This window comes from Dromiciops gliroides, chromosome 4 (genome assembly GCF_019393635.1).
Source record: "Dromiciops gliroides isolate mDroGli1 chromosome 4, mDroGli1.pri, whole genome shotgun sequence".
In the NCBI taxonomy this organism is placed as follows: Eukaryota; Metazoa; Chordata; class Mammalia; order Microbiotheria; family Microbiotheriidae; genus Dromiciops; species Dromiciops gliroides.
This window is the reverse complement of record NC_057864.1, coordinates 173,299,424-173,322,320: the sequence shown is the minus strand read 5'-3', so window position 1 is coordinate 173,322,320 and position 22,897 is coordinate 173,299,424. Positions and strand designations below refer to the sequence as shown.

At 40.4% G+C, this 22,897-nt stretch overlaps 1 protein-coding gene across 1 annotated transcript; it reads right to left on the bottom strand.

The window, feature by feature from the left end:
* Positions 1 to 19,186: 19,186 nt before the first annotated feature.
* LOC122752955 (E3 ubiquitin-protein ligase RNF26-like) lies at positions 19,187 to 20,515 on the bottom strand. The gene has a single exon (XM_043999970.1). The coding sequence runs from the start codon at positions 20,513 to 20,515 to the stop codon at positions 19,187 to 19,189; it is 1,329 nt and encodes a 442-aa protein (XP_043855905.1).
* Between the last annotated feature and the right edge of the window lie 2,382 nt (positions 20,516 to 22,897).

Here is a 22,897-nt window from a genome sequence, read left to right as displayed (position 1 = left end):
ATACATATGAATAAAGGCTAAGTAATGTCAAGTGCAAAGTAATTTAAAGAGGAGGAGCATACTCACCCGGGGTGGGGTGGGGTGGGTGTAGATTAAGACATTAGATTAAGATGTACCTTTGCTACATTTGGAAAGGTCAGGAAAACCTATGGAATCTGCTGTGACTAGAACAGTGGTGTTAAATTAAAATAGGAACTGAGAGCCACTAAACTAAGGATCCCTTTAGACCCCATGTTGACCTAGGAAACCATCATTAGCATTGTATTTATTATGTTTTTATTTATTTTGTTAAACATTTCTCAATTACATTTTAATCTGGTTCAAGATGCATTAAGGAGTGTTGTGAGGTAGCCCTGTGTTTGACATCTCTAGTCTATACCATGTGGACAAGCTGGAGTACCAGAAGGCACTGGAGCTCTCTGGCTTACATGGTGTTGCTATCACCATCACCACCACCACCACGACCATCATCAGCTATATATAGATATAGATATATTTTACTTTTAGCTCCAATGAAATTATCATATAAAATCATAGAATACTGAAATTAGAAAGAACCTTAGAGATCATGCAGGTCAATCCCATCATTTTACAGATAAGGAAATTGAGAGTCAATAACTTGCCCAAGGTCACTGCTAATTATCAGCAGCTAGCTCCTTAGTTCTGCTAACTCTAAGCCAGTGTGATTTCTCTTGAAACACACTATGCATATAGAATATTTGGAGAATAGTATTTGGAATTGTTTTTTGGATTCATAAAGAGTCCAATTGGAAAGAAAAAAGTTCACTTCCATCACACCTGGAAGCAATTAATCTAAATGTAGGCCCAGGGCACATGCCTTTGAGATGAATGACACTACCAATTATCTAGTTATTCTAATCCCATAAAGATATTGTTGAACCAGCATTATTTGAATTGACTATTTACACTGACTTAATCCTGCAGAGACTTGACTTAAAGAAGAAAATGAGCCTGAATTTTTGCTCATTTCTTTAATTGATATATAGAAAAAATGTTGGACTTGGTATAGTACAGAGAGAGCAATGGTCTTAGGGTCAGGAGAAGTTGGGATTAAAATTCTGCCTCTGAGGGTTGTAGAACAGACAAACTAATGCCTTTTTTGGGGAAGGCAAGAACCAGTTCAACCATTTTTGGAAAGTGATTTGGAACTATACCTCAAAAGTCACTAAATAATAAATGTCTTTTGATTACTACAATTAGTCATATAATTCAAGGATATCAAGAACAGGGGAAATGGACTCATAAGAATCTTTATAGTCAATCATTCAGTCAACAAGAACCTATTAACTACTTAGTATGTGCCAGGCATCATGCTAAGCACTGAGAATACAAAGAGAAGCAAGAAGCTCACATTCTAATGGGGAAAGCAATATGTAAATACACTATATATGTTATATACACAATATATAATACATATACGTAAATACAATATCCTAGCATCTGAGGGGATGGTCAAAGGCCCCCTGTAGAAGGTAGGTTTTGAGCTGAATCTTGAAAGAAGCCAGAAAAACCATGAGGTAGAGGTGAGGTGGCCAAGCTTTCCTGTTATGGAAGACAGTCAAATGGAAGATCATGTGTAAAGGAAAGCAATTAGACCAGTGTGGCTGGATCATAAAATGGAGTGGGGAGGACTGGGAGGGAGTAAAGTATTAGAAGACTGGAAATGTTGGAGGGGCCAGGTTATAAAGGGCTTTAAAAGCTAAACAAAGGATTGTATACAAAGTCCTTCTGCATTTCCTAATAGGTTAGATGGACCCTGCCTACAGCTTACTACACGTGATTTTGTTCAACCCTGGGTTACAGCCCTGAGATGTTAAGAGTTAATAGGTTCGATGTCCATAATACTGGATACCCCCAGGGATAATAAGTCCTTTGTTGAATTGGTTTTTCAGTTATGTCCACCTCTTTGTGACCTCATTTTGGGGTTTTCTTAGAAAATATACTGGAGTGGCTTGCCATTTCCTTCTCCAGCTCATTTTATAAATGAGAAAAGTGAGGCATACAGGGTTAAGTGACTTGCCCAGAGTTACACAGCTAGTAAGTGTCTGAGGCTGGATTTGAACTCACAAAGATGAGTTTTGCTGGTTTCAAGCCCTGTACTCTGTCCACTGTGCCACTTGAAAGGCATAGTGGATAGGGTTCTGAGTCCAAATCACATCTCTCACTTACCCACTAAGTCAAAGAGAGATTGTGCCCTGTTTAGGAAAAACAATCTAAAGCAGATTGGAGAGGAATCCATCTTAACTTCAGTGGGCCTATTACTTTGTCCCCCTCCTTTGGTCTAGCTTTACTTGAGAACTGACATTGAGGTATAAATTGAATCACGAGTTTTTAGATTTCAATGCAACACAGGGCAACATGAGTCAATGGTTCATCTTTTCAATAACAAAGAGAAGGCAAGCTGCATTACAGAGTACAAGACTCATATTAAATTTGGCAGGTGTTCTCAGTCTTCCCAGCCAAGGTCTGATACAGATAGTAGGACAAAGTCCCCATACATTAATGAGTCATGTTGTAGCTTCCTGCTTGGTCTCTTCTATTCATGAACTTTTCATTCCTACTAAAAATAAATAGGCTTGAATGTTGGCAACCACTAAGCTGAAAATAGTCTGAAAACCTGGCCTAAGTTTTAAGTTGGACCAAAGGGTATGAATGAATGAATAGATGGAGATGGATAGAGAGATAACTGAAAATGAATGAATGAAAAGCCATCAATCTAGCACTTACCAGATAATGCTTGCTTTCAAGGAGTTGATATTCTAAAACAAAGAAGAGACCTATGTAGGAGGATACAGTTCCAGGGCAGAGGGAAAGGTGTATTGATCCTTAGTTGTAGCTTGATGGAAGATGGTAAAGCCTAGTTGTCCTTATGCTCTCACTCTAGGACAAATAGTCTGGCCTAATTATCAAAAGAATATATCAATGTGGCAAGTGGCAATTCTCCTAATTGTGGAGGGGGGTCAGGCTAGTGCACCACTTCCTTTGGATGGCTGAGGTGAACTGGTGGAGATCAGTAGACAAGAGGACTACCTAGTGATTGATTGCCTTAGAGATGATGGGGTAGAGGCAGCTCCTGGAGTGGTTGAAATTCTGCTGTCTTTGAACTCATTAAAACAAGCTTATCTCAAAGCTGCTTATTCCTCATTCAACAAGGTAACATATAAATAAAGAATTCTGAAGAACAGGAATAAAGGATTTCATTAGGGAAAAATATGATTGAAGGAGATGGGTTGATCATGTGGCAGAGGTAGAGGACAACTACAAGATAGCTTGTGTTCTCCACTTGCATGCCCATGATTTTGGCAGATGGAAAGAAAGGTACATTGGGTGGACCCCCTCTGACAAACCTCTGGGAGTATATGACCAAGAGTAGAATGGGATGGGCAGGCATGGTTAGATTGCAAACTGCTTTGTTAGAATCATGTTGATGAGACAATGCAACCAATTGAGTATTACCTTTTTGGAGATATATACTAAATTAATCCATAGTACAGGGTATTCTAAAATCCTTAATGCAGTTTTAAATTTTAATAGATTAAAACTACTCCCTGTTGTTAGGTAAGATGGATTCCAGTGCCCTTGTCTCTCTGATGATGAACTCCTCCCACTCTAACTTCAAACCACAGGCATTTTGGAACTCTGAGCAAAAAAGTATGCTTAGCTACTAGAGTTATTGCTTACATCCTAAGTCTCTGTGGTAATGCCATCAGAAAGCAAAACCAAGGTTATACACATATTCCTACTGAATTTCATCCTATGAGAATCAGACAATGCATTAGCATATCAAGATCTTTTGGAAGCCTGACTGTCATTTATCATGTCAGTTATTGGTCCTTGATTTGTGTCATCTGCAAATATGTGAAGTATATCATCTATTCCTTTATCTAAGGCATTGGTTAAAAAACAACAACAATAGGAACTGAGAACAGATCACTGGGGACTCAACAGGAGGCATTCTGCCAAAATGACATTGAACCATTAACAATTGCGTTTCAATTCTAGCCATTGAACTGTTCCAAATACATCCAACTGAATTATCATCTAGTCTACAACTTTTCCAAAATGAGAAATATAGGATATTTTATTAAGTGTATTGCTAAGGTCAATATCCAGCCTTCCTTTTATCTACTAGGTTACTAACTCAATCAACAAAGAAAATATGGTTGGTCTAACAAGACCTATTTTTGATGAATTTATAATTGTTCTTTGTAATCATTACTTCCATTTCTAGATTCTCACTAACCACTTCCTTAATTAATTAATCCATTCTTGAAATTTTCCAATAATCAAGATTAAGCTCAATGGCCTCAAGTTTTAATGAATGTTTTGTAGGTTCTAAAAAAAAAAGGAGTGATATTCATACACAGGTAGAACATACAGATTTAAAATTAGAAGGGACCCTAGAGGCTCTCTAGTCTATTTCTTTTATTATTTTACAAATAAGGAAACTGAAGTTTAGGAAGTTAAATGATTTGCCCAAGATCACATAGCTAGTGAGAACAAGGATTCAAACCCAGCATCTCTGACTCTAAATTCAGTTCATTGTCTGCTAAACCACATAACCTGAAAAAACACCATGGTGTTTGTGGTAGGCATTAAGAGATCTGTTTCTAAGGTCTACTAAGTAGATTTCATTTCACTGAACTTCAATATCATCAACCATAAAATAAGGAGTTTGATTCAATCACCCTGAAATCCCTTCTAATTCCTATAATCTGTTTCTATTTGATTATATAGATTAAGTCAAAGACAGCAAACTTAAATATAAAACAAATCTATCAAATAGTAGCAGGTCAATTGTTCAAGCCTTTTTGACCCAGACCATGTCCATACAAATTTTATTGTCAGTATCATAAGAGGCATGTTACCCACTCTCCCACAAAATATTTCTTGGTGGAACTGTCACAGATTGAATTCTTTATTTGATGGGCAAAAAAGATAGAACTGCAGAATATAAAATTGTGTATAGCCACAAAGTTCCCAAAGATCATGTCATTCCCCATTTTTATATACTACCTGAAAATTCATTCCATTAAAAAAAAACTGAATAATTTCATGTTTTATTTATTAGGCATTTGACCACAATTAATTCTGTTAAACAAAAATTATAACCATACCCTAAGGCACAAAATACACATTTAAAAAAAAGACAAGAAAAAGTACCATCTGCTACTGCCCACTCTGTAAAATAGCAGAATTCCAACAGCACTTTCACATGTCATAGACCTCCAGGCTTCCATATACCAGACTATCACCTGGCACTCTCTGGCCCACAATGCCAATCCACCATATGGATCTAATACTACCTTCTTATCTCATAGAAACATATAATTGGGATAAGTCTGCCTTGATGCCAATAGCGCTAATAGAAACCTGTTTGGAAATTGGAACTGAAGCTCCTTCATCACCTCGGGTATCTCGCACGCTGCTTCTGCTACAGTAAAATGGACCAATCAATGCTGTATATCATCTGTGGTTGACTAAAAAGCTGTTAATAGATCAGAACCATTTCTCATCACTAAGAACAATTCCATGAAAACCAGATGGCCCATACATAATGCCTGCCTTTTGTTTCTATAACCTGAATGATCCCAATAGCTCATGTATCCTATATTATTAGCTCTTCCTAACCTTAGCAGGGGGTTGGAAAAGATGCTCATATCATTTAGTTTGTCTAACATTGTGCAATGTTAGTACTTAATAAGCTATAAAGTAGGAGTGATGAGCCAAGATAATCTGGTCTTCCTGCCTTGTCAATATATCACTGCAAAGACTGAGTTAAGATGAAGGTAATTAATATAATCCTCTCTCTTTTTTCTACTTAATAAAGGTACAATTTTCTTCTTCATGTAAGACATAAACAGGATTTTGTTCTCCCCAAATTAATAGCATCAAATTTGCTGGCAATTAAGTTGTTCATGTCTTTTTTATATGAAACAAATGACATGAGAAGGGATTGAATAATGTATTAAGAGGATTGAAGATATTTTCCATAGACCTGCTTCTTTTACTTAGAGTCAGAAATGATGAAACTTGATAGTACTTTGGGGGGGGGGCGATGAGGATTAAATGATTTATCCAGGGTCACACAGTTAGTAAGTGAAAGGTATCTGAGGCTGGGATTTGAACTTAGGTCTTCCTGAATCCAGGGCTGACACTTTATCCACTGCACCACCTAGCTGCCCTCTGATAGTATTTTTCTAAAGATGTTGGCTTCACTTTTCATTTGGTCAGATGGCTGAGCAAAATGTTTCCTTAAGACAGAGGGGCCAGGCATGAGACCAGGAAGTCTCATGTGTTGTGGCCTAACCAAATTAAAATGTAATTAGGAAATATTTAAGAAAATAAAAATGCAACAAAACATAGACAATGTTAATACATGGTTTTCTAAGTCAACATGTAGCCCAACAGAGATCCTTATGTATGATGGTTTGGTTCATTTTTCTATTTGAGTTTGACACCAGTGCCTGAGGGCATAATAAAGTCAGTAGGCTGTAAGTGTCTGAAGCTGGAAACAATTGTTTTCTTTCTCTAGTGTCTAGGATAATCTGTGCTATTGCAATGTTTAATAAATATTCATGTATCCTATTGCATTGGATTGAGCTGGATTGGGAAAAGACAAATGGACTTGGAGAGACTAGGCAACTAAAGTTAGAAAAGTGATCTTCAAAGAAGTAATTTCCATAAATTTGCTAAGGATATCCTTGGATATTATGGTTCTTATCACCTATACATTTAATAAAATGTAAACTCCTTGAGAATAGGCAGAGACAGTGTTGGTTTTTCATAATTGTCCCCCCAATACTCTACACGGTGTCCTGCCCACAGTCAGTATTTTAAAATAAATGTTATTTTGAAAAATTATTACTATTTTGTCAAAATCTTTTATCCATTTTATTATAAAATTTTGTCAACTATTATTAGACAAAAGGATTTTTGTCATAACTTCAGCATAACAACCTCCATGAAAGTTTCAAAACTGATTGGCATGATAGAACCAATTGCTAGCACATTAGAATGAAGTATTCCATCACAGTATTGGTTTTGGATTTTTTATTTCCTAGACACATTGTCATTGCCAGAGTGGGTGGGTGGGTAGGGAACTTTTCCACTTACAGTCCTTTTAATTTGCCCTTTCATTCTGATGCAGCTCTTTGTTGTTAAGAATTTCTTTAGAATTCTGATTTTTAGTCCATGAGAGTTACTGAAAACCCCTTTTCTCTTGGACCATAGGTCTCCTAATTATGGTTTACCAGTGATTGTTTCTACAATAGATAGCTTTCTCAAACGGGGTGCCTTCTTTTACCCTGTCTAGGATGCCAAAGTAGGGGAAAGCCCAGGAAATGATGAAGTTTGTTTTGATCATACAATAGGAAGATGGTGATTCATTAATAAGGCTCTAGTAAAGGCAGTGATCATTTTCTCATATTCAGTCAGGAACTTTTGGCATGTAAGACAGTAAGAAAGACAATCCCCTATATCCCTATTCCTCTTTACACCAATCTTTAAGTTCATCACACAAATCACATTCTACTATAAGAATCACTTAGAGAATTCTACCAATCCAAATCAGATAGGATTGTGTATTAGTCTTTTATCCATTGATCTCCTACATGCAACCCAGCAACACTGGACAAAATGTGAAGAATATCGAGTCTCCCGCATTCTGTCTTTGGACTACAAAAGGCATATGATTTGGTGAAAGTAATAGAATTATTGAATGTGTTGCCTTATGGTTGAATAAATCTAGCATATATTGACATAGTCAAGGAGATAAACACTGAAATCAATTTGGAACTGAAACCAATCTCATTTCAGAGCCATGACAAATCAAGATCCACAAAGGAATTTGAAAATGGAATGAAGGAAGAAAGGAAGGAAGGGAAGGAGAGAGGGAGGGAGGGAAAGAAGGAGGGAGGGAGAAAGGGAGGGAAGGAGGAAGGAAGGAAGGAATCATTTATTAACCACCTATTGTGTAAAACACTTAAAATATTTTCTTATTTTTTTCCTCGGGATAAAATTCTATTATTTATCCTCCCTTTTACAGTTGAGGGAATGGAGACAGATAAAGGTTAAGTGACTTAGCCAGGGTCACATTAGGAAGTGTCTGAGGTCTGATTTGAACTCAGGTCTTGACTCCAGGACAGTCAAGGAAATTTATTAACTATCTGACTTAGCAGCTTCTTCCCCAGTTACAATCAATCCCAACAAGCATTTATTAAACACATAGTATAGACAATATTATAGATACTAGAGATACAAAAAAAAAGTCCCTTCTCTTAAAAAGGCTACAGTTTATTTGAGTATTCAGTGTGTACCTAAACAAGTAGATATATGATTGCAGAGGGGAAGAATATGACAACATACTGGGATCAGGAAGGTTTCTCATAAGCAGTGGTACACAAGCTAAGTATTAAAAAGAAGTCAAGGATTCCAAGAGGTTAAGATGACTGGAGAGGACATTGAGTAACTGCCTAGCACAGAGGCAGATAATAGCAAATAGACCACTGTGTGTGTGTGTGTGTGTGTGTGTGTGTGTGTGTGTGTGTGTGTGTGTGTGTGTGTGTGCGCGTAGAGACAGAGAAGTAATATGAAATGTCTGAAAAGGTTAGCCAGAGATTTTGAATGGCTTGAAATGACAAGCTAAGGAGTTTATATTTTTGTGTATAGTTAATAAGAAACCAGTGAAGATTCTTAAATTTCTCTCATATACTAATTGAGGGCAGCTAGTGGTACAGTGGATAGAGAGTACCAGGCCTGGAGTCAGGAAGACTTCCTGAGTTCAAATCTGGCCTCAGACACTTACTAGCTGTGTGATTCTGGGCAAGTTACTTAATACCGTCTGCCTAAGTCTCTATAGCTGTAAAATGAGCTGGACAAGGAAATGACAAATCTCTCTAGTATCTTTGCTGAGAAAACCCCAAATGGCATCACAAAGAGTAACACCCTACCCAAAAACACCTGAATTCATACACACAACACATTCATCATACAATATTGTGTTGCAATCATTTATGTTGGTTCTTTATCTTCCTATTTAACTTATAAACTCCATAATGATGATGATAATAATAATAACCAGCATTCATATGACTCTAATGATGGAGAAGTGTTTTCCAAATATTATCTCTTTCTATCTTCATAACAACCCTGGGAGTTAGGTGGTATTATTATTGTCATTTTATAGATGAGGAAACTGAGGCAGAGGTTAAGTGACTTACCCAGGGTCATGCAGATAAGTGTCTGAGGATAAAAGAGAACTTCTTGCCTCCAGGTCTAACACACTATCTACTGAGCTATCTCCCTCATTTCATTGGAGAAGTGGTGCTCTTTAGGTATGGAATGCTCTGTACAATATTACATAAAATTTTAAGAAGGAAAAAGAGAGAGAGAGAAGGAGCGAGGAAGGAAGGAAGGAAGGAAGGAAGGAAGGAAGGAAGGAAGGAAGGAAGGAAGGAAGGAAGGAAGGAAGGAAGGAAGGAAGGAAGGAAGGAAGGAAGGAAGGAAGGAAGAGGAGTAGCTGGTGGTGCAGTGGATCAAGCACAGGCCTTGGATTCAGGATACCTGAGTTCAAATCCATCCTCAGACACTTGACACTTACTAGCTGTGTGACTCTGGGCAAGTCACTTAACCCCAATTGCCTCACCAAAAAAAAAAAAGAAAGAAAGAAAGGAAGAGAAAAAGAAGGAAAGGACAGAAGGAAGAAAGAAAAAGAAAGAAAGAAAGAAAGAAAGAAAGAAAGAAAGAAAGAAAGAAAGAAAGAAAGAAAGAAAGAAAGAAAGAAAGGAAGAAAAGAAGGAAGGAAGAAAGAGAAAGAAAGGTGTTTATTTTATTGAACATTTGTTTTTTTTTTTTAAATATGGAAAGGCTAATTTGGTTGTGTGAGATTTAAAATTGGATATAAGAGCATTAAACTCCCCTTTAACCTTTCCCTTATATATCTCCCAGACCAGTAAGAGAAAGAAACCTCTGAGCTTTAATTAGAGATGGATTATTTAGCTTTTATTGTTTGGGAATTAATTAGCCGACAAACAGGTGGTGCTGATTAGGGAAATAGGAAAGTAGAAATACAAATAAATAGTCTTAGATCTAAGCTTAGTCTATATTCTTTTATAAAACTCATCGAATCCCAAAGCTACCTCTCAGGCTGAGAACAGCATCAAGCACGTGCTGCCACCAAGGACCAGGGCCCATCACCCGAACACACCTCAAACCTGAGCCAGTGTGTGTGTGTGTGTGTGTGTGTGTATGTGTGTGTGTGTGTGTGTGTGTGTGTCAAGAGTGAGAGAGGAAGGCCTACTTTCATCTTATCTATTAAAGGGAGAGAACATTTCTAGCTCCGCTTTCCACCAGAGTCCAAAGGAAAGAGAGCACGAGACAGAGCGCCAGTCTCTTCCTTCTTCCTCCCACTAGCCAACGTCACTTCCTGATGCCAAAGAAAAGACTCCTGGTCTTGCCCTCAAAGACCTTCGCTTCATGGGTGGAAATCCTCTACAGTAAGTCTCCAGCAGGTGGCGTTATTCCAATTGTTACAGTTGATAAGGAAAGATAGCATGTATTACAAAGTTGATATCCAAGCAAGACATTAATAATGGCTGTTTAAAATGTAAAAATGAATGGATGGTGTTGAGTGAATGGAGATTTGAATATGGAAATACTTTCAAGCTCTAAGAGGAGTATAATAGTCAGTGGTTGAAGTTTAAATTCTGGATCCTCAAATAAAAATTTCCTAAAAGTCCCTACTTGCCTTTTCTTGACTACAAAGTAAAAGATTTCTAATCCCTTTGTTCTCTTTCAAAGGGGAGCTAGTTAACTCTCAAGAGTTACCTTAAAGATGGTTTCCTGTCTTTTTAAATATGAGGACCCTTCATCAGTGTCCAAAACTTCAAAGGATACTGCCCCCCACACTCACACTCACACACACACACACACATGCACATAATAATTGCACAATCGGTATCCATTGAGTGAAAAAATATGACAAAAATCAGTTACAATTGTGGTAATACTTATAAATGAATTTATATTTTATTAACCACAATAGACTCTATTACATTTGAAAATACTAACACATTTGTATGTTAAACCCATTATTTATTCAGTTAGTAAGGATCAATGGACGCCTTGGCACAATTCTGTGGCCCTCAAAAAGTCTGTGGCCCTTGGGTTGGCAAACACTAACCTAGATAATTCTAAATTACCTCTTCTCCATTTTCCTGGTATCAGAGCATCCATAAGCAACTTTGAACAGTGTGACGATGATGAGTCAACAGTTCTGAAAAGGAAATATATTTCCGACACTAGAGAGCCTTTCTTCATCCTTCACTAAGAAAGTGTGTCTCTTCCTTTCTTCTCTAATTAAACAGTTAGGACAGATGTGGGATTATTCAACCAAAAGAAAAACAGACCTGTCAAATACACCCTCCCTCATTTACCTGCACCTGAAATTCATTGTGATTTCCATGTAATTGTGTCATTAGCAGAAGCTTCACTCTATCTTGGAATTCAACTTCAGTGTTCCAAAAGGCTGATGGGGCAGATGGTGGAAGAGGGGAAAAAATCTTTCTTTCTTATTCAGAAATAATAGTTCTAAGGAGTTAAGATTATAATTAGTTATTTATTTCTGAGGCTGTAGCAAGAATGATATTAGTTGTAGAATTTGAAAATTGTAAGGGATCATAAAGACTGTTCGGTATTTCAGTTGTTCAGTCATTTTTCAGTCATGTTTGACTTTTTATGACCCCATTTGGTGTTTTCTTGGCAAAGATACTGAATTTATTTGCCATTTTCTTCTCCAGCTCATTTTGCAGATAAGGAACTGAGGCAAACAAGGTTATGTGACTAACCCAGGGTCACACAGCTAGTATCTGCAGCCAAATTTGAATTCACAAAGATGAGTCTTCCTGATTTCAGGCCTGGGACTCTATCTACCATGCCACCTAGCTGCCCTTATTTAGTATAGCCCTATAATTTTACAGATGAGGAACATGAGGCCCATACACATTTCACAGCTTACCAAAACCTCTATGATTTATTTTTCTCTTGAGAGGTCCTGCCAAGAGTTCTTAAACCTGGGCTTCACTTGGCCTATATTTGAAGCTTTTTCAATTTAATAAGATCTATAACAGTTTGTGCTACACTATAATAGCCTGCACCTACTACTAAGCCATGATTAGGCATCAGCAATAAAACTGTATTGGAAGACCCTGAGGAAAATAAGAACCTCTCCTAATTTTCAAAATCATTGACACTCAGAAATGATTAATAAGGTTTAATGTGATCCTCATGTGGAGGGGATGCATGTGAATTTTTTCAGGTGACAAAGGAAAGAATGGCTGATTTTGTCATCTTGACCTTGCTGTGAAGCAGGCAGGCATAATCCTGGATGGTCTGGTGCATCGTATTTGGAATGAGAATGATATGAGATACTCTTTGAACATCTAACAGTTAAAAAAAGGAGGTTTACTTAGCCATTTCAGAGAAAAGATATTCACCAAAGTTACAGCATTGATTCAACTGGACACAGCTTCCCTGATTTCACATAGGCCAGTCCACTGGTCAAAAGACTGAGTCAGGAGTTCTTGATTCCTTGTGCATTGGCTTTTGTACTTAAGCCACCAGGAAGTTATGTCAGTGGTCCAAGCCTTACGTCAGTGCCTGATACATAGTAGGTGCTTAATAAATATTTGTCAATTGATTGATTTATTCCTTGGGCTAATCAATTATTGAGAACAATTTCAATGTCTTTTAAGGAAAACCTGGCCTAGCATATATGAAACAGAGCCTTAGGGCAGGGCTCCTACCATAAACCTCAAGAATTAGAGTAGGCAGGTGATGGGAGGTAAAGTGGCCCTCCCTAAAATCACATCATAAATAGCCTCCTTTATACTCTCCTGACAAGTGGTGAAAGGGGGCAGTGAAGTGTCAATGTTTCAACAACTTAATAACATTTCTGGTTCTTCCTTCCCACAATTCTAATGAATTGTAACCATGACTGCTCAGGATCAGTGTTTTTCTATTTGAATGGAAAGCTGATCTATGGTTCAGCATCTGGATACAAGGAAGTCTAGCATAGAATCATTAACACTTTCTGAGAAACCTTTCTTCCCAGGGATTCTTTCTAAAGGTTATCTAAATAGACTTTTTAGATTAGTGAATCACAAACTAAAACAAAAGTAAAGAAATTTATTTAAAATATAAAGCTTCCTCATTTCCCCAGGTGGTCTAATGAATTAAGACATCACTTGACATAATTAAGCTAAAGATTATGGATTTGAGTCCATCCTTGGGGTATTTTATAGTCTTCTCCTATAGCAATGAAGAGCTACTTTATAGCCAGTGTGTCAAAATAGAAAGATCACTAAATTTGGAGTACTAATTTGGCCATTCACTAGTTTCTGGGTTTAGAAAAATCATGATACTTCGGTGTACCAATCCATTCTGTTGGACCAAACACATTTGTGCTTTATCAAAATAATGACACACATATAGCCCTTTAAGGCTTTAAGCCCCTTTAAGTTTGAAAAATTCTTTTTGTGAAAAAAGAAATATTTGTGAAAAATTCTTTGTTGTGAACAATCCTGTGAGATTGGTAATGCATTTGTTATTATTCTCATTTTTAAGAGGAGGTAACTGAGGCTTTGAGAAATTTGACTATAATCACATACATAGTAAATCTTAGAGGAGTGATTTTGAGCCTGAGGTGTCCAGGGCTCTATTGACAACAACTCACTGAGCCTCAGTTTTCTCCAATTAAAAGTGGAAATAGTAATTTTATTGCCTGCTCATAGTTCATTTTGTGTTTCTGGGGGAGAGGATGATTTAGAAATATGAAAGTAGTATCTAGATATAAGGGGGTATGTCATCTACTACACTGAAGGTTCTGCTGGATAGAACATGGTAAGTTATGATATCATACCAGTACATAGCATAGCTAGGAAAGAAGCAATGGGAGAAGAGAAGGGGGTGGGGGGGAGAAGAGGTCTTCCTTAAAATCATTTCCTGTATATAATCACCTCTTGACACTCTCACAAGACACAAGGGAGTATGAGTGGGGGGATGGTCAAAGTCAAGTTTAGATTACTTAACATTTTTAGTTCTTTTAGAGAAGAAAAGAGAAGAGAGAAAAGGAGTTATCATTATTTCTATTAAAAGGCAATTTTAGGAGGCATCTAGGTGGCGCAATGGATAAAGCACCAGCCTTGGATTCAGGAAGACCTGAGTTTAAATCTGGCCTCAGACACTTGACACTTACTAGCTTACTAGACACTACCCTGGGCAAGTCACTTAACCCTCATTACCCCACCAAAAAAAAAAAAAAAAAAAAGAAAAGAAAAAGGCAATTTTATAGAATTTTTTGCCTACTTTGCTAATCATTAAAGATCATTGAAGCATCTCATCCAGTTCATCATATTTTTAAAGGCCTAAAAGTAAAACAAAAAAAGGACTTTCTAAAATCATAATTAATCCATGTTTGTGGTGTAGCCCCTGTCTTCATAAATAGTACCAAACTAATTAGTAAACTCTTAGAAAACAGGAATTCTGACTACACATAATGCTCAATCAGTCATTATACTTTTGAAGGGGGAAACATATACTATTGTATAATTCAAACAACTATTTAATTTCCTTTTTTTGTTCCAAGTGTATATTTTGAATAGTGATCAGGACTTTGAGACTCTACAATAAATATCCCTATGGCTCTAATCCAGAGCAGCAAACCCTATGTAGAAGGAGTCAGTCAGACCTACCAACTACTGACAAACTGCCTCTTATAGGACAGTTGAGTCATCCTAGCATGATTCAGTAAAGCACCAGGACATAGAGGTAAGAGGTTGTATGTGTCACATAAGTCAAACCAATACTATGTCTTTAACTACTGCCTTCCCTCAAACCTGGATGCAAACAGCTCACATCTGTGAGTCTAGGAGCCCCAAGAATAGAAGAGCCCTTTAGACTAACCTGTATTATAGGATTATGTAAAGCCAAGCTTCTAGTCCAGCCCTTGGAGCCATCATCCAAAGAATCAGTCCTTATCAGGATGCAGATTTTCAATTCCTGTAGCCTCTTCCTTCTCAGCAGCCACAAATGCTGAAGACCAGAAAAAACAAAGTTCCAGCCACCAAGCCCTTGGTACTGTCAAATGGTTCCGGGTCATAGATGGACATGGTTTTATCAGTGGGAATGCTATTTTAAAAGATGCATTCCCATCTGCTTTGCTGCTGGACCCTAATGGTCTTGGGGCCTTTCCATCTGCCTTATATCTAAAAGGGTTGTACAGGTATTCAGAGAATACTTGCACATCCAGTGTGAGGGCTGCTGAGCCCTTTACAGGGCAACTTTCCACCTTTGCTTTTTACCTGCCATCCAATTCTCACCTGTGGCTTCAAGAAGCCATAGCACATACAGGGGCCACACTCTGGTAAAACCATCTCAGCAGATGGACTGAACCAGGTTGAGGGTAACCAACAGGTCTCAAAATTATTAGTGAGTTAGGGGGTGTCTACTCTAAGCTTGTGGAGACTTCCCCAAGTGGAATGGGAAGATGTGAACAATTTGTTTCAATAAGCCAGCAGTGGAGCAGAAAAGGGGTGGGCAGCTTTCCGAGATTTGATATATAATATTGTATTTACTCATCTGGGCCAGAACACTCAAAAGCATCAAGATTGGTTTGGTGCAAATAATGGGTAAATTTGGAAGCTGCTAAACAAAATACAAGAATTCCACATGTTTTACCAGCAGGATAGTTCATCCATCTCTAAGAAGGCAATGTTTAATTCCATCAAAAGTAAAGTATAAGGGGCAGCTAGGTGGTGCAGTGGATAGAGCACCGGCCCTGGAGTCAGGAGGACCTGAGTTCAAATCTGGCCTCAGACACTTAACACTTACTAGCTGTGTGACCCTAGGCAAGTCACTTAACCCCAATTGCCTCACCAAAAAAAAAAAAAGTGTAAGTAAAGTTTAGAGAGATACAGGATTCTTGGCTCAGTTAGAAAGCAGGTAAAATTGAGTTTTACATTAATAATAACAATCCAAAGTGCTTTTATAATGTTCTGAGGGCTATGTGTGGGCCAAAGACCTATAGTACATTTCAGCTACTCAGTGTGGATGGAGCCACAAATTTGAGACAAGGACATGATCCTGGAGAGTTGGGCTAAACACTTCCATAATGTTCTCAATACATCATCGATAACCAATGCTGAAGCCATTGACTCTCTACCTCAGGTTGAAGTCAATCTTTCTGTACCCAAAATTCCAACTGAAGAAGACATTTTGAATGTCATTAGGTTTCTCTAGTGTGGCAAAGTCCCTAGTGCTTATTCTGTTCCTTCTGAGATCCACAAGGCAAAGCATCATACAAGCTCATACAAAACCTGACTGAAATCTTCTGGGTTATTTGGCAAGAGGAAGTTATACCCCCAGGATTCCTCCATTGTCCATCTCTATAAAGGAAAAAAGGTGCCCTGTGACAATCATGGTGGAGAAGATCCTCTCTCTTAGTCATAGCTGCCAAGATTCTTGCCAGAGTTTTCCTTAATAGGCTGATCCTTCACCTGGAATTGCACCTGAGAATTAGTGTGGCTTCAGAAAGAGCTAAGGAATGGTTGATGTGGTATTTGCTGCCCAACAGCTCCAAGAAAAATGCCAGGAGCACAACAGATCTGTACACAATGTTCATTTATATGATCAAGGACTCTGATATCATTAGTCATGACGGCTTGTGGAAGATCATGGCAAAATTTGGTTGCCTGAAAAGTTCATCAATATTGTACACCAGTTCCACAATGGCATGTTTGCATGGGTTCTGGATGATGGATGATGCTCTCACACTTTCCCAGTCACCAATGGATTGAAATAGGGCTGTGTGCTTGCTCCTGTGCTTTTAAGCATTATGTTTTCAGTGACATTGTCAGATGCCTTCAACAAGGACAAAAATGGCATCAAGGTCAGCTACTACACTGATGGTAAATTATTTAACTTGAAAAGGCTACAAGACAAGACTAAAGTGAAAGAAAATTGATGTGAGACTTTTTGTTCAAAGTCGATAAAACACTTGATGTACCCTCTGAGCCTGAGATACAACAGAGTATGGATAGATTCTCTGCTGCTTGCTCTAATTTTCACCTAATAATGAATACCAAGAAAACAGAGGTTCTCTGCCACATTCAACATGGAACCATCAGTTACAGCAAATGGAAATTTTTTTAATGTTGTGGATAAGTTTGCTTACCTTAGCAATATACTTTCCAGGGATGTTCACATAGATGATGAGTTTGACAGACACATTGCCAGAGCTAGCTCAGCTTTTGGAAGTTTCCAAAGGAAAGTGTAGACAAAAAGAAGTATTAGGATGCCTAGCAACCTAAAGATCTACAGAGCCATTGTACTGACTTTATTGTTGTAAGCCTGTGAAACCTGATGAGTATACTAGCACCATGTCGGAAATAGTCTTAGAATGATTTTTCTTAATCATTTTTTTGTGTGGGGGGCAATGAGGGTTAAGTGACTTGCCCAGTGTCACACAGCTAGTGTCAAGTGTCTGAGGTCAGATTTGAACTCAGGTCCTCCTGTATCCAGGGTCAGTGCTTTACCCACTGCACCACCTAGCTGCCCCCAGGAAGATTTTGAAGATCGCCTGTCAAGAAAAAGTACCGGACACTGAAGTCCATTCTAGGGCTGAACTGCCAAGCATCCAAACTGTACTGCAGAGAGCACAACTTTGATGGGCTAGCCACATTGTTTGGACGCCAAACATACTCTTGCCTTAAAACCTATTTTACAAAAAACTCACATAAGGCAAGCAATTACATGGAAGTCAGTAATACAAAAGCACTCCCAAAGTCTTCTGAAGAAATTGGGAAACAATTGTGAGATATTGGAAACACTGGTACAGGACTACCCAGCATGACATGCCCACTTGAAAGAAGGCACTGTATTCTATGAACAAAGAAGAATTGCAGTGGCTCAAAAGAAATGTGAGATGCACAAATTTAGAGACATCTCTATTCTAAATGTTCATCAGTATCCGAACTGTAGTAGAATCTTCCTAGCTCATATTGGTCTGATCAGACAGAGTCAGACACATGGCACCTTGACTCTGTCAACAGGCAATCACACCTTCATGAAACATTTTTTTTTGGCTGTGTAACAGACTTTATTCACAAATAAATTCTAACAGTGTAAATGTTCAGGGAAATGTTATCAGCCCCTCCCTCTTGAAGTGCCTGGACCCATAATTCATGTGGAATTTAGAACCTGTGCTCCCCAGAAAGGGGAAAGAGGGCTGGTGGGAATGTGATTTTCAGAAGTAGAATTAAGGGGATGGGGGTATAGGAGCTCTGACTGCTCTCCTTTGGACTCCCAATGGACACAGGGTGCAAGAGGGACCAAAACACAAACACTGAAGGAATCTAGGATCATCTTCATCCTCTTTCTCTCTTCTTCCTCAGGGGAGCATTGGCCTCAAGTTAGCTTTTGGGCTTTGAAGAGGTCAGACCAAGAGAGCAAGGGCAACTCTCAACAGTAGAGAGCAAATGAAAGACACCCCACATCTCCCTACCCCTGGATTCCCCAAGGCGGCAAGAAATTGGCTGATAGCATAGGTCAAAGAGCTACAAAAGTCAAGGATCTTCCCCATGATCTTCAGCTGCCAGATAAGTAGCAGGCAGATCTGCTCTGGCAGGAGGGCCTAGGTAGGGGAGTAAAATGGGTCAAAATAACAGGCCCCCAAAAGGAAAACCAGAAACAAATTCAGGACCTCTTTGGCCCAATAGAAAGATTGGCATCTGGGCAGGAGCCCAAAGGATTGTAGCCTCAAGGGCACTTGCACAGGTGATACAGATGCTCCCGTCCTCACCACCCCTAAAATTTTCTGGTCCTAGAAGGCACAGAGAAACTATGTCATCATTCCCACCCCACCCCCCTTCTTTCTGACCTAGCTGGTCTGTCTGCTTCTCTTTTTCCTTAACCCTAAGAAGGTGAAGAAGGGGGAATCGTTGTGTCCTTATGGCTTCAAAGGCTTGGAATGTGAGCCCAGATGTCCTCTGTATCAGTAGGGCTATAGGGGTGCCCACCTGCTCAGAGGAGGGCAGTGGGAAGGGCAGAATGAATCCCCAAGTGGAAAAAAAACACCATGGTGAGGGGAGTTGGGATGGGCGCAGGGCCCTCAGAGGTAGACGTTGAGGGTCTGCAGGATATCCTGATGACACAATGGGCAATTTTGCTGATAGACTGGTAGACGCAGCAGAATTTTGGTGCAGGCTTGGCATAGGCAGAGATGCCGACACGGTAGCAAAAGCACAGTTTTTCTTTGGTGCTGACAGATGACGCATTTCTTTCTTTCCTCTTGTTCCTTCAGCAGCTGCCATGGGTCATGTCCAGGCAGTGGCTCCTCCTCATTGAGTCTTTCCCGGCCCCTGACAGGTGCCACCCGAGCTGCCCCTGTCCCTTCCTCTGGTTGAAAGGGAAGCCTGGGCACTGGGTCAGGAGGCTGCTCATGTCCCCGGATTCTGGCAGGTGGCCCCCTCCTTGGCTCACCCTGGGGGGCCCCAGGGACCCCCCCTTCTCCTGCTCTTCCACCACCCCCACCAATGGGCCAGCTTGCCAGCTGCAGGCTCCGGCTCCGTACCCTGCGCCAAGACTCTGAACCCAGTGCCAATCGGCAGAGTCGTACCACATCTCCACGGAGCCGGTGTAAAGAAGGCAGGGCATGAAACTGCTCAGTTACCCGGACTGCCAGCCGCATGGCAAAATCTGGATGCAGAATGGTTATGGTCACTGCCAACACTACCACCAGCAACACCAAGCCAAAGAGATTAGCTAGCAAAAAACTGGCCAGAAGACGGGTGGTAGAGGCGACTAACTCCAGTACCAACTGGCAAGGAGTCCAGAGGAGAATTGCCATGGCAACAGCACTGCTGGAAACATGGGCAAAGAAGGCTCCTAATACATCAGTCACTCTCCACAGCGGCCCTGTCACAGAGTCCCAGAGGGCCAGTGCAAGGGCAAAGAGGTTCTGAGTTCCAATGAGGCAGATGTTGACCAGACTGTTGACCACATAAGCCGCCAAGCTCATGGCAATGGTGCAGATGTCACAGGCCTGGCACAGCAGGGCATGGCTGTAGGAGACCGTGCTCAGGACCCCACGATGGACCAGCTCTCTGCCCCTCGTGGCCACCTGTAAGGCCAGGTAGCCCACCACCTTCAGGCTCTCCAGGCCTGAACAACAGCTCCGCAGCAGGGCGCCCACCGCCTGCAGGACCCCCAGGAGCAGGCGGAGCAGGCCTTCCGTGGCAGCCACGAAGGACAGCAGCGTCCCCCAGCCCAGGTGCAGGAGGCCGGCCAGCACCGTGTGCGGCAGGTTGTAGATGAAAGTCACCATCCAGGTCAGGGTGGCCAGCAAGGAGAACATGAGGAGGAAGGTGAGGTCCAGTACGAAGCTCAGCACATCCAAGGCCAGGCCGAACCCGTTCAACACCAGGTACACGGCCTCCATGGCCGGCCTGGGGCGCCCCCGAGGGTCAGTTGTTGGGTTCCGGAAGCTGAGTCGTGACGTAGGGGGCGCAGGAGTCACAGGACTGGCAGGGCAGGCAAACACAGGCCAGGGTGAGGGTCGGGCCGGGGCTGGGCCCGAAGCGGCTTGGCAGGCGGGAAGGCGCGGGGTGGGGGGAAGAGGGGAGGTCCCTGGCCCTGAGGCTGGAACGGGAACGGGATGGGGAGCCGCAAGAGGCTGCCACAAGGAGGCTCCTGTCCCCACCCGGCCCCCTTCCTCTGGGTTCGCGACCTTGAGGGAGGCAGGGGAGGAATGGGCAGGGAGGGAGGCGGACAAGAGACTAGGAGTCCCCTTTCAGGCACCCCCAGCCGCTGCCTCCGCAGCCTCCCCTTCACTGGGCGCCGCCATTTTGCGCGCGTGGGAGGGTCCCAGCTTCATGAAACTTACATGAAAACTAGGTTTATTATAAGAGAAATGAACAGGCATGTGGAACCCAAAGAGTTCACAATCCACAGAAAAGTTTGCATATTTATGACAGTAGGAAAAAGGAAGGAGAAGGAAACACAAGTCTCCACCTAAAGGGGCCTGGTGTGAGAGGGGAAAGATGGGAAGAGGACAAAACTACTCCTAAAGAGGAGGAACAAAGCAAAAACAAAAGCCACATTCTTTTGTCAGGGGAATTGCTAGACCATGAAGATAGGCAGGTCTGTTCAGGTCTGCTTATCTACAAGGATCCCAGCTGCACAAGCAACTTCCTAGCTTAGTGTAGATTGACTGGTGCCTGTCTTGACTCCCAAGGATGCACAGGGAGTCCAGCTTGGAGTACAAACAACAAATTATGTCATCTGGGGGATGGGGGTTTTGTTCTTGACACATTCAGGGCCACTTACATACTCTGGGTCTAGTCCTTCTGGAAAATATGGCAACTAAAAAAGACAAATTCAGGGGAACACAACATTCCTTAACAACCCCAACATAGTAATGCCATTTTTGTCCTCTCTGAGCATGAACAACAACCTACCTACTTCTAGCTACGTATGTTGCATCCCCCACTAAAATGTGTACTCCTTGAGAGCAGGAATTGCATTGCTTTTCTTTCTGTATTCTAGCACTTAGAAGAGTGCATTGCACATACTAAGTAATTAATAATTTTTTTTTAATTTTTTCATTCATTAAGCTAGGCAACCAGAAGGTGTAGTATGTAGAGTGCCAGGCCTGGAGTCAGAAAGACCTGGGTTCAAATCCAGTTGCAGAAAGTTCCTAACTATGTGACCTCTTTATTTGGCTCAGTTTCTTTATCTGTAAAATGGGGGTCATAACAGCATCTACCTCACAAGGTCGTTATGAGGAACAAGTGAAATAATATTTTTTAAGTGCTTAGTATAATGTCTGGCACATAGTAAGCACAATATATTTTGTTTGTTTTTTGGGTTTTTTTCTTGGTGAGGCAATTGGGGTTAAGTGACTTGCCCAGGGTCACAGAGCTAGTAAGTGTCAAGTGTTTGAGGTCACATTTGAACTCAGGTCCTCCTGAATACAGGATCAGTGCTCTATTCACTGTGCCACCTAGCTGCTCCTCATAGTAAGCACTTTATTAATACTAGCTGTTGTTATCCATAAACCAGTTGTTAGAAATGAAGATCCTGCAACAAGATTCTAGTGAAAATTCTGTCAGTAACACATGAAATAGGACTAAATGATTATGTCCTTCTCATGCCACATACAGCTATCCCATTCACATTGCAATGTTCACCATCACAGTTTCAATATATTGCAAATCAACTTAAGAAATTAAATTGGAATTTTGGAGGACTTTTGTGGAAGCTGCAAACAACATGCAAAGACCAGCAGGTGACCTAGAAAACATTTAGAAACTCAGAAAGATATAAAATATATGTATAGTAGTACTGTATAATATCAACATAGTTTATCTTTTAATACCATGATAATTCAAACTTCTTTTCTGGTATGAAGGGAAGGCCAAAAAATTTCACATGGATTTTCCAGATCATGGGGTCTCCATACCTATAACCCCCACAATGTGAAAGTGATAACTATATAGCCCAGCCTAGCTTGTTCTAGCATTATGAAGTTTGTATAGCAGCAGAATCAGGGAGCAGAGAAGAGACAATTGGCAACATTAAAATATGAGTCTGCAAAACACAATTACTTGGAGAGCTAACCTAGAAAAGCACAGGAAGAGCTCTCCTGGGGTTATATATTCATTGTGTAATACGAGAGATCATTGCCCTGAATTCAAATTTTCTAGTACAGTTTCCCACAGTTCCAACATGAATAAAGTTGTCATTGGATATGTTAAGGGCTAAAATTCTAGCTAAACTGTCTAAAATATCTAGTGAGTGGTCGCCAATAAATTATAAGCTT

What these genes read in the sequence shown, in the direction of transcription:
- LOC122752955 (XM_043999970.1), bottom strand. Translation starts at nt 20,515, where the DNA reads ATGGAGGCCGTGTACCTGGTGTTGAACGGGTTCGGCCTGGCCTTGGAT.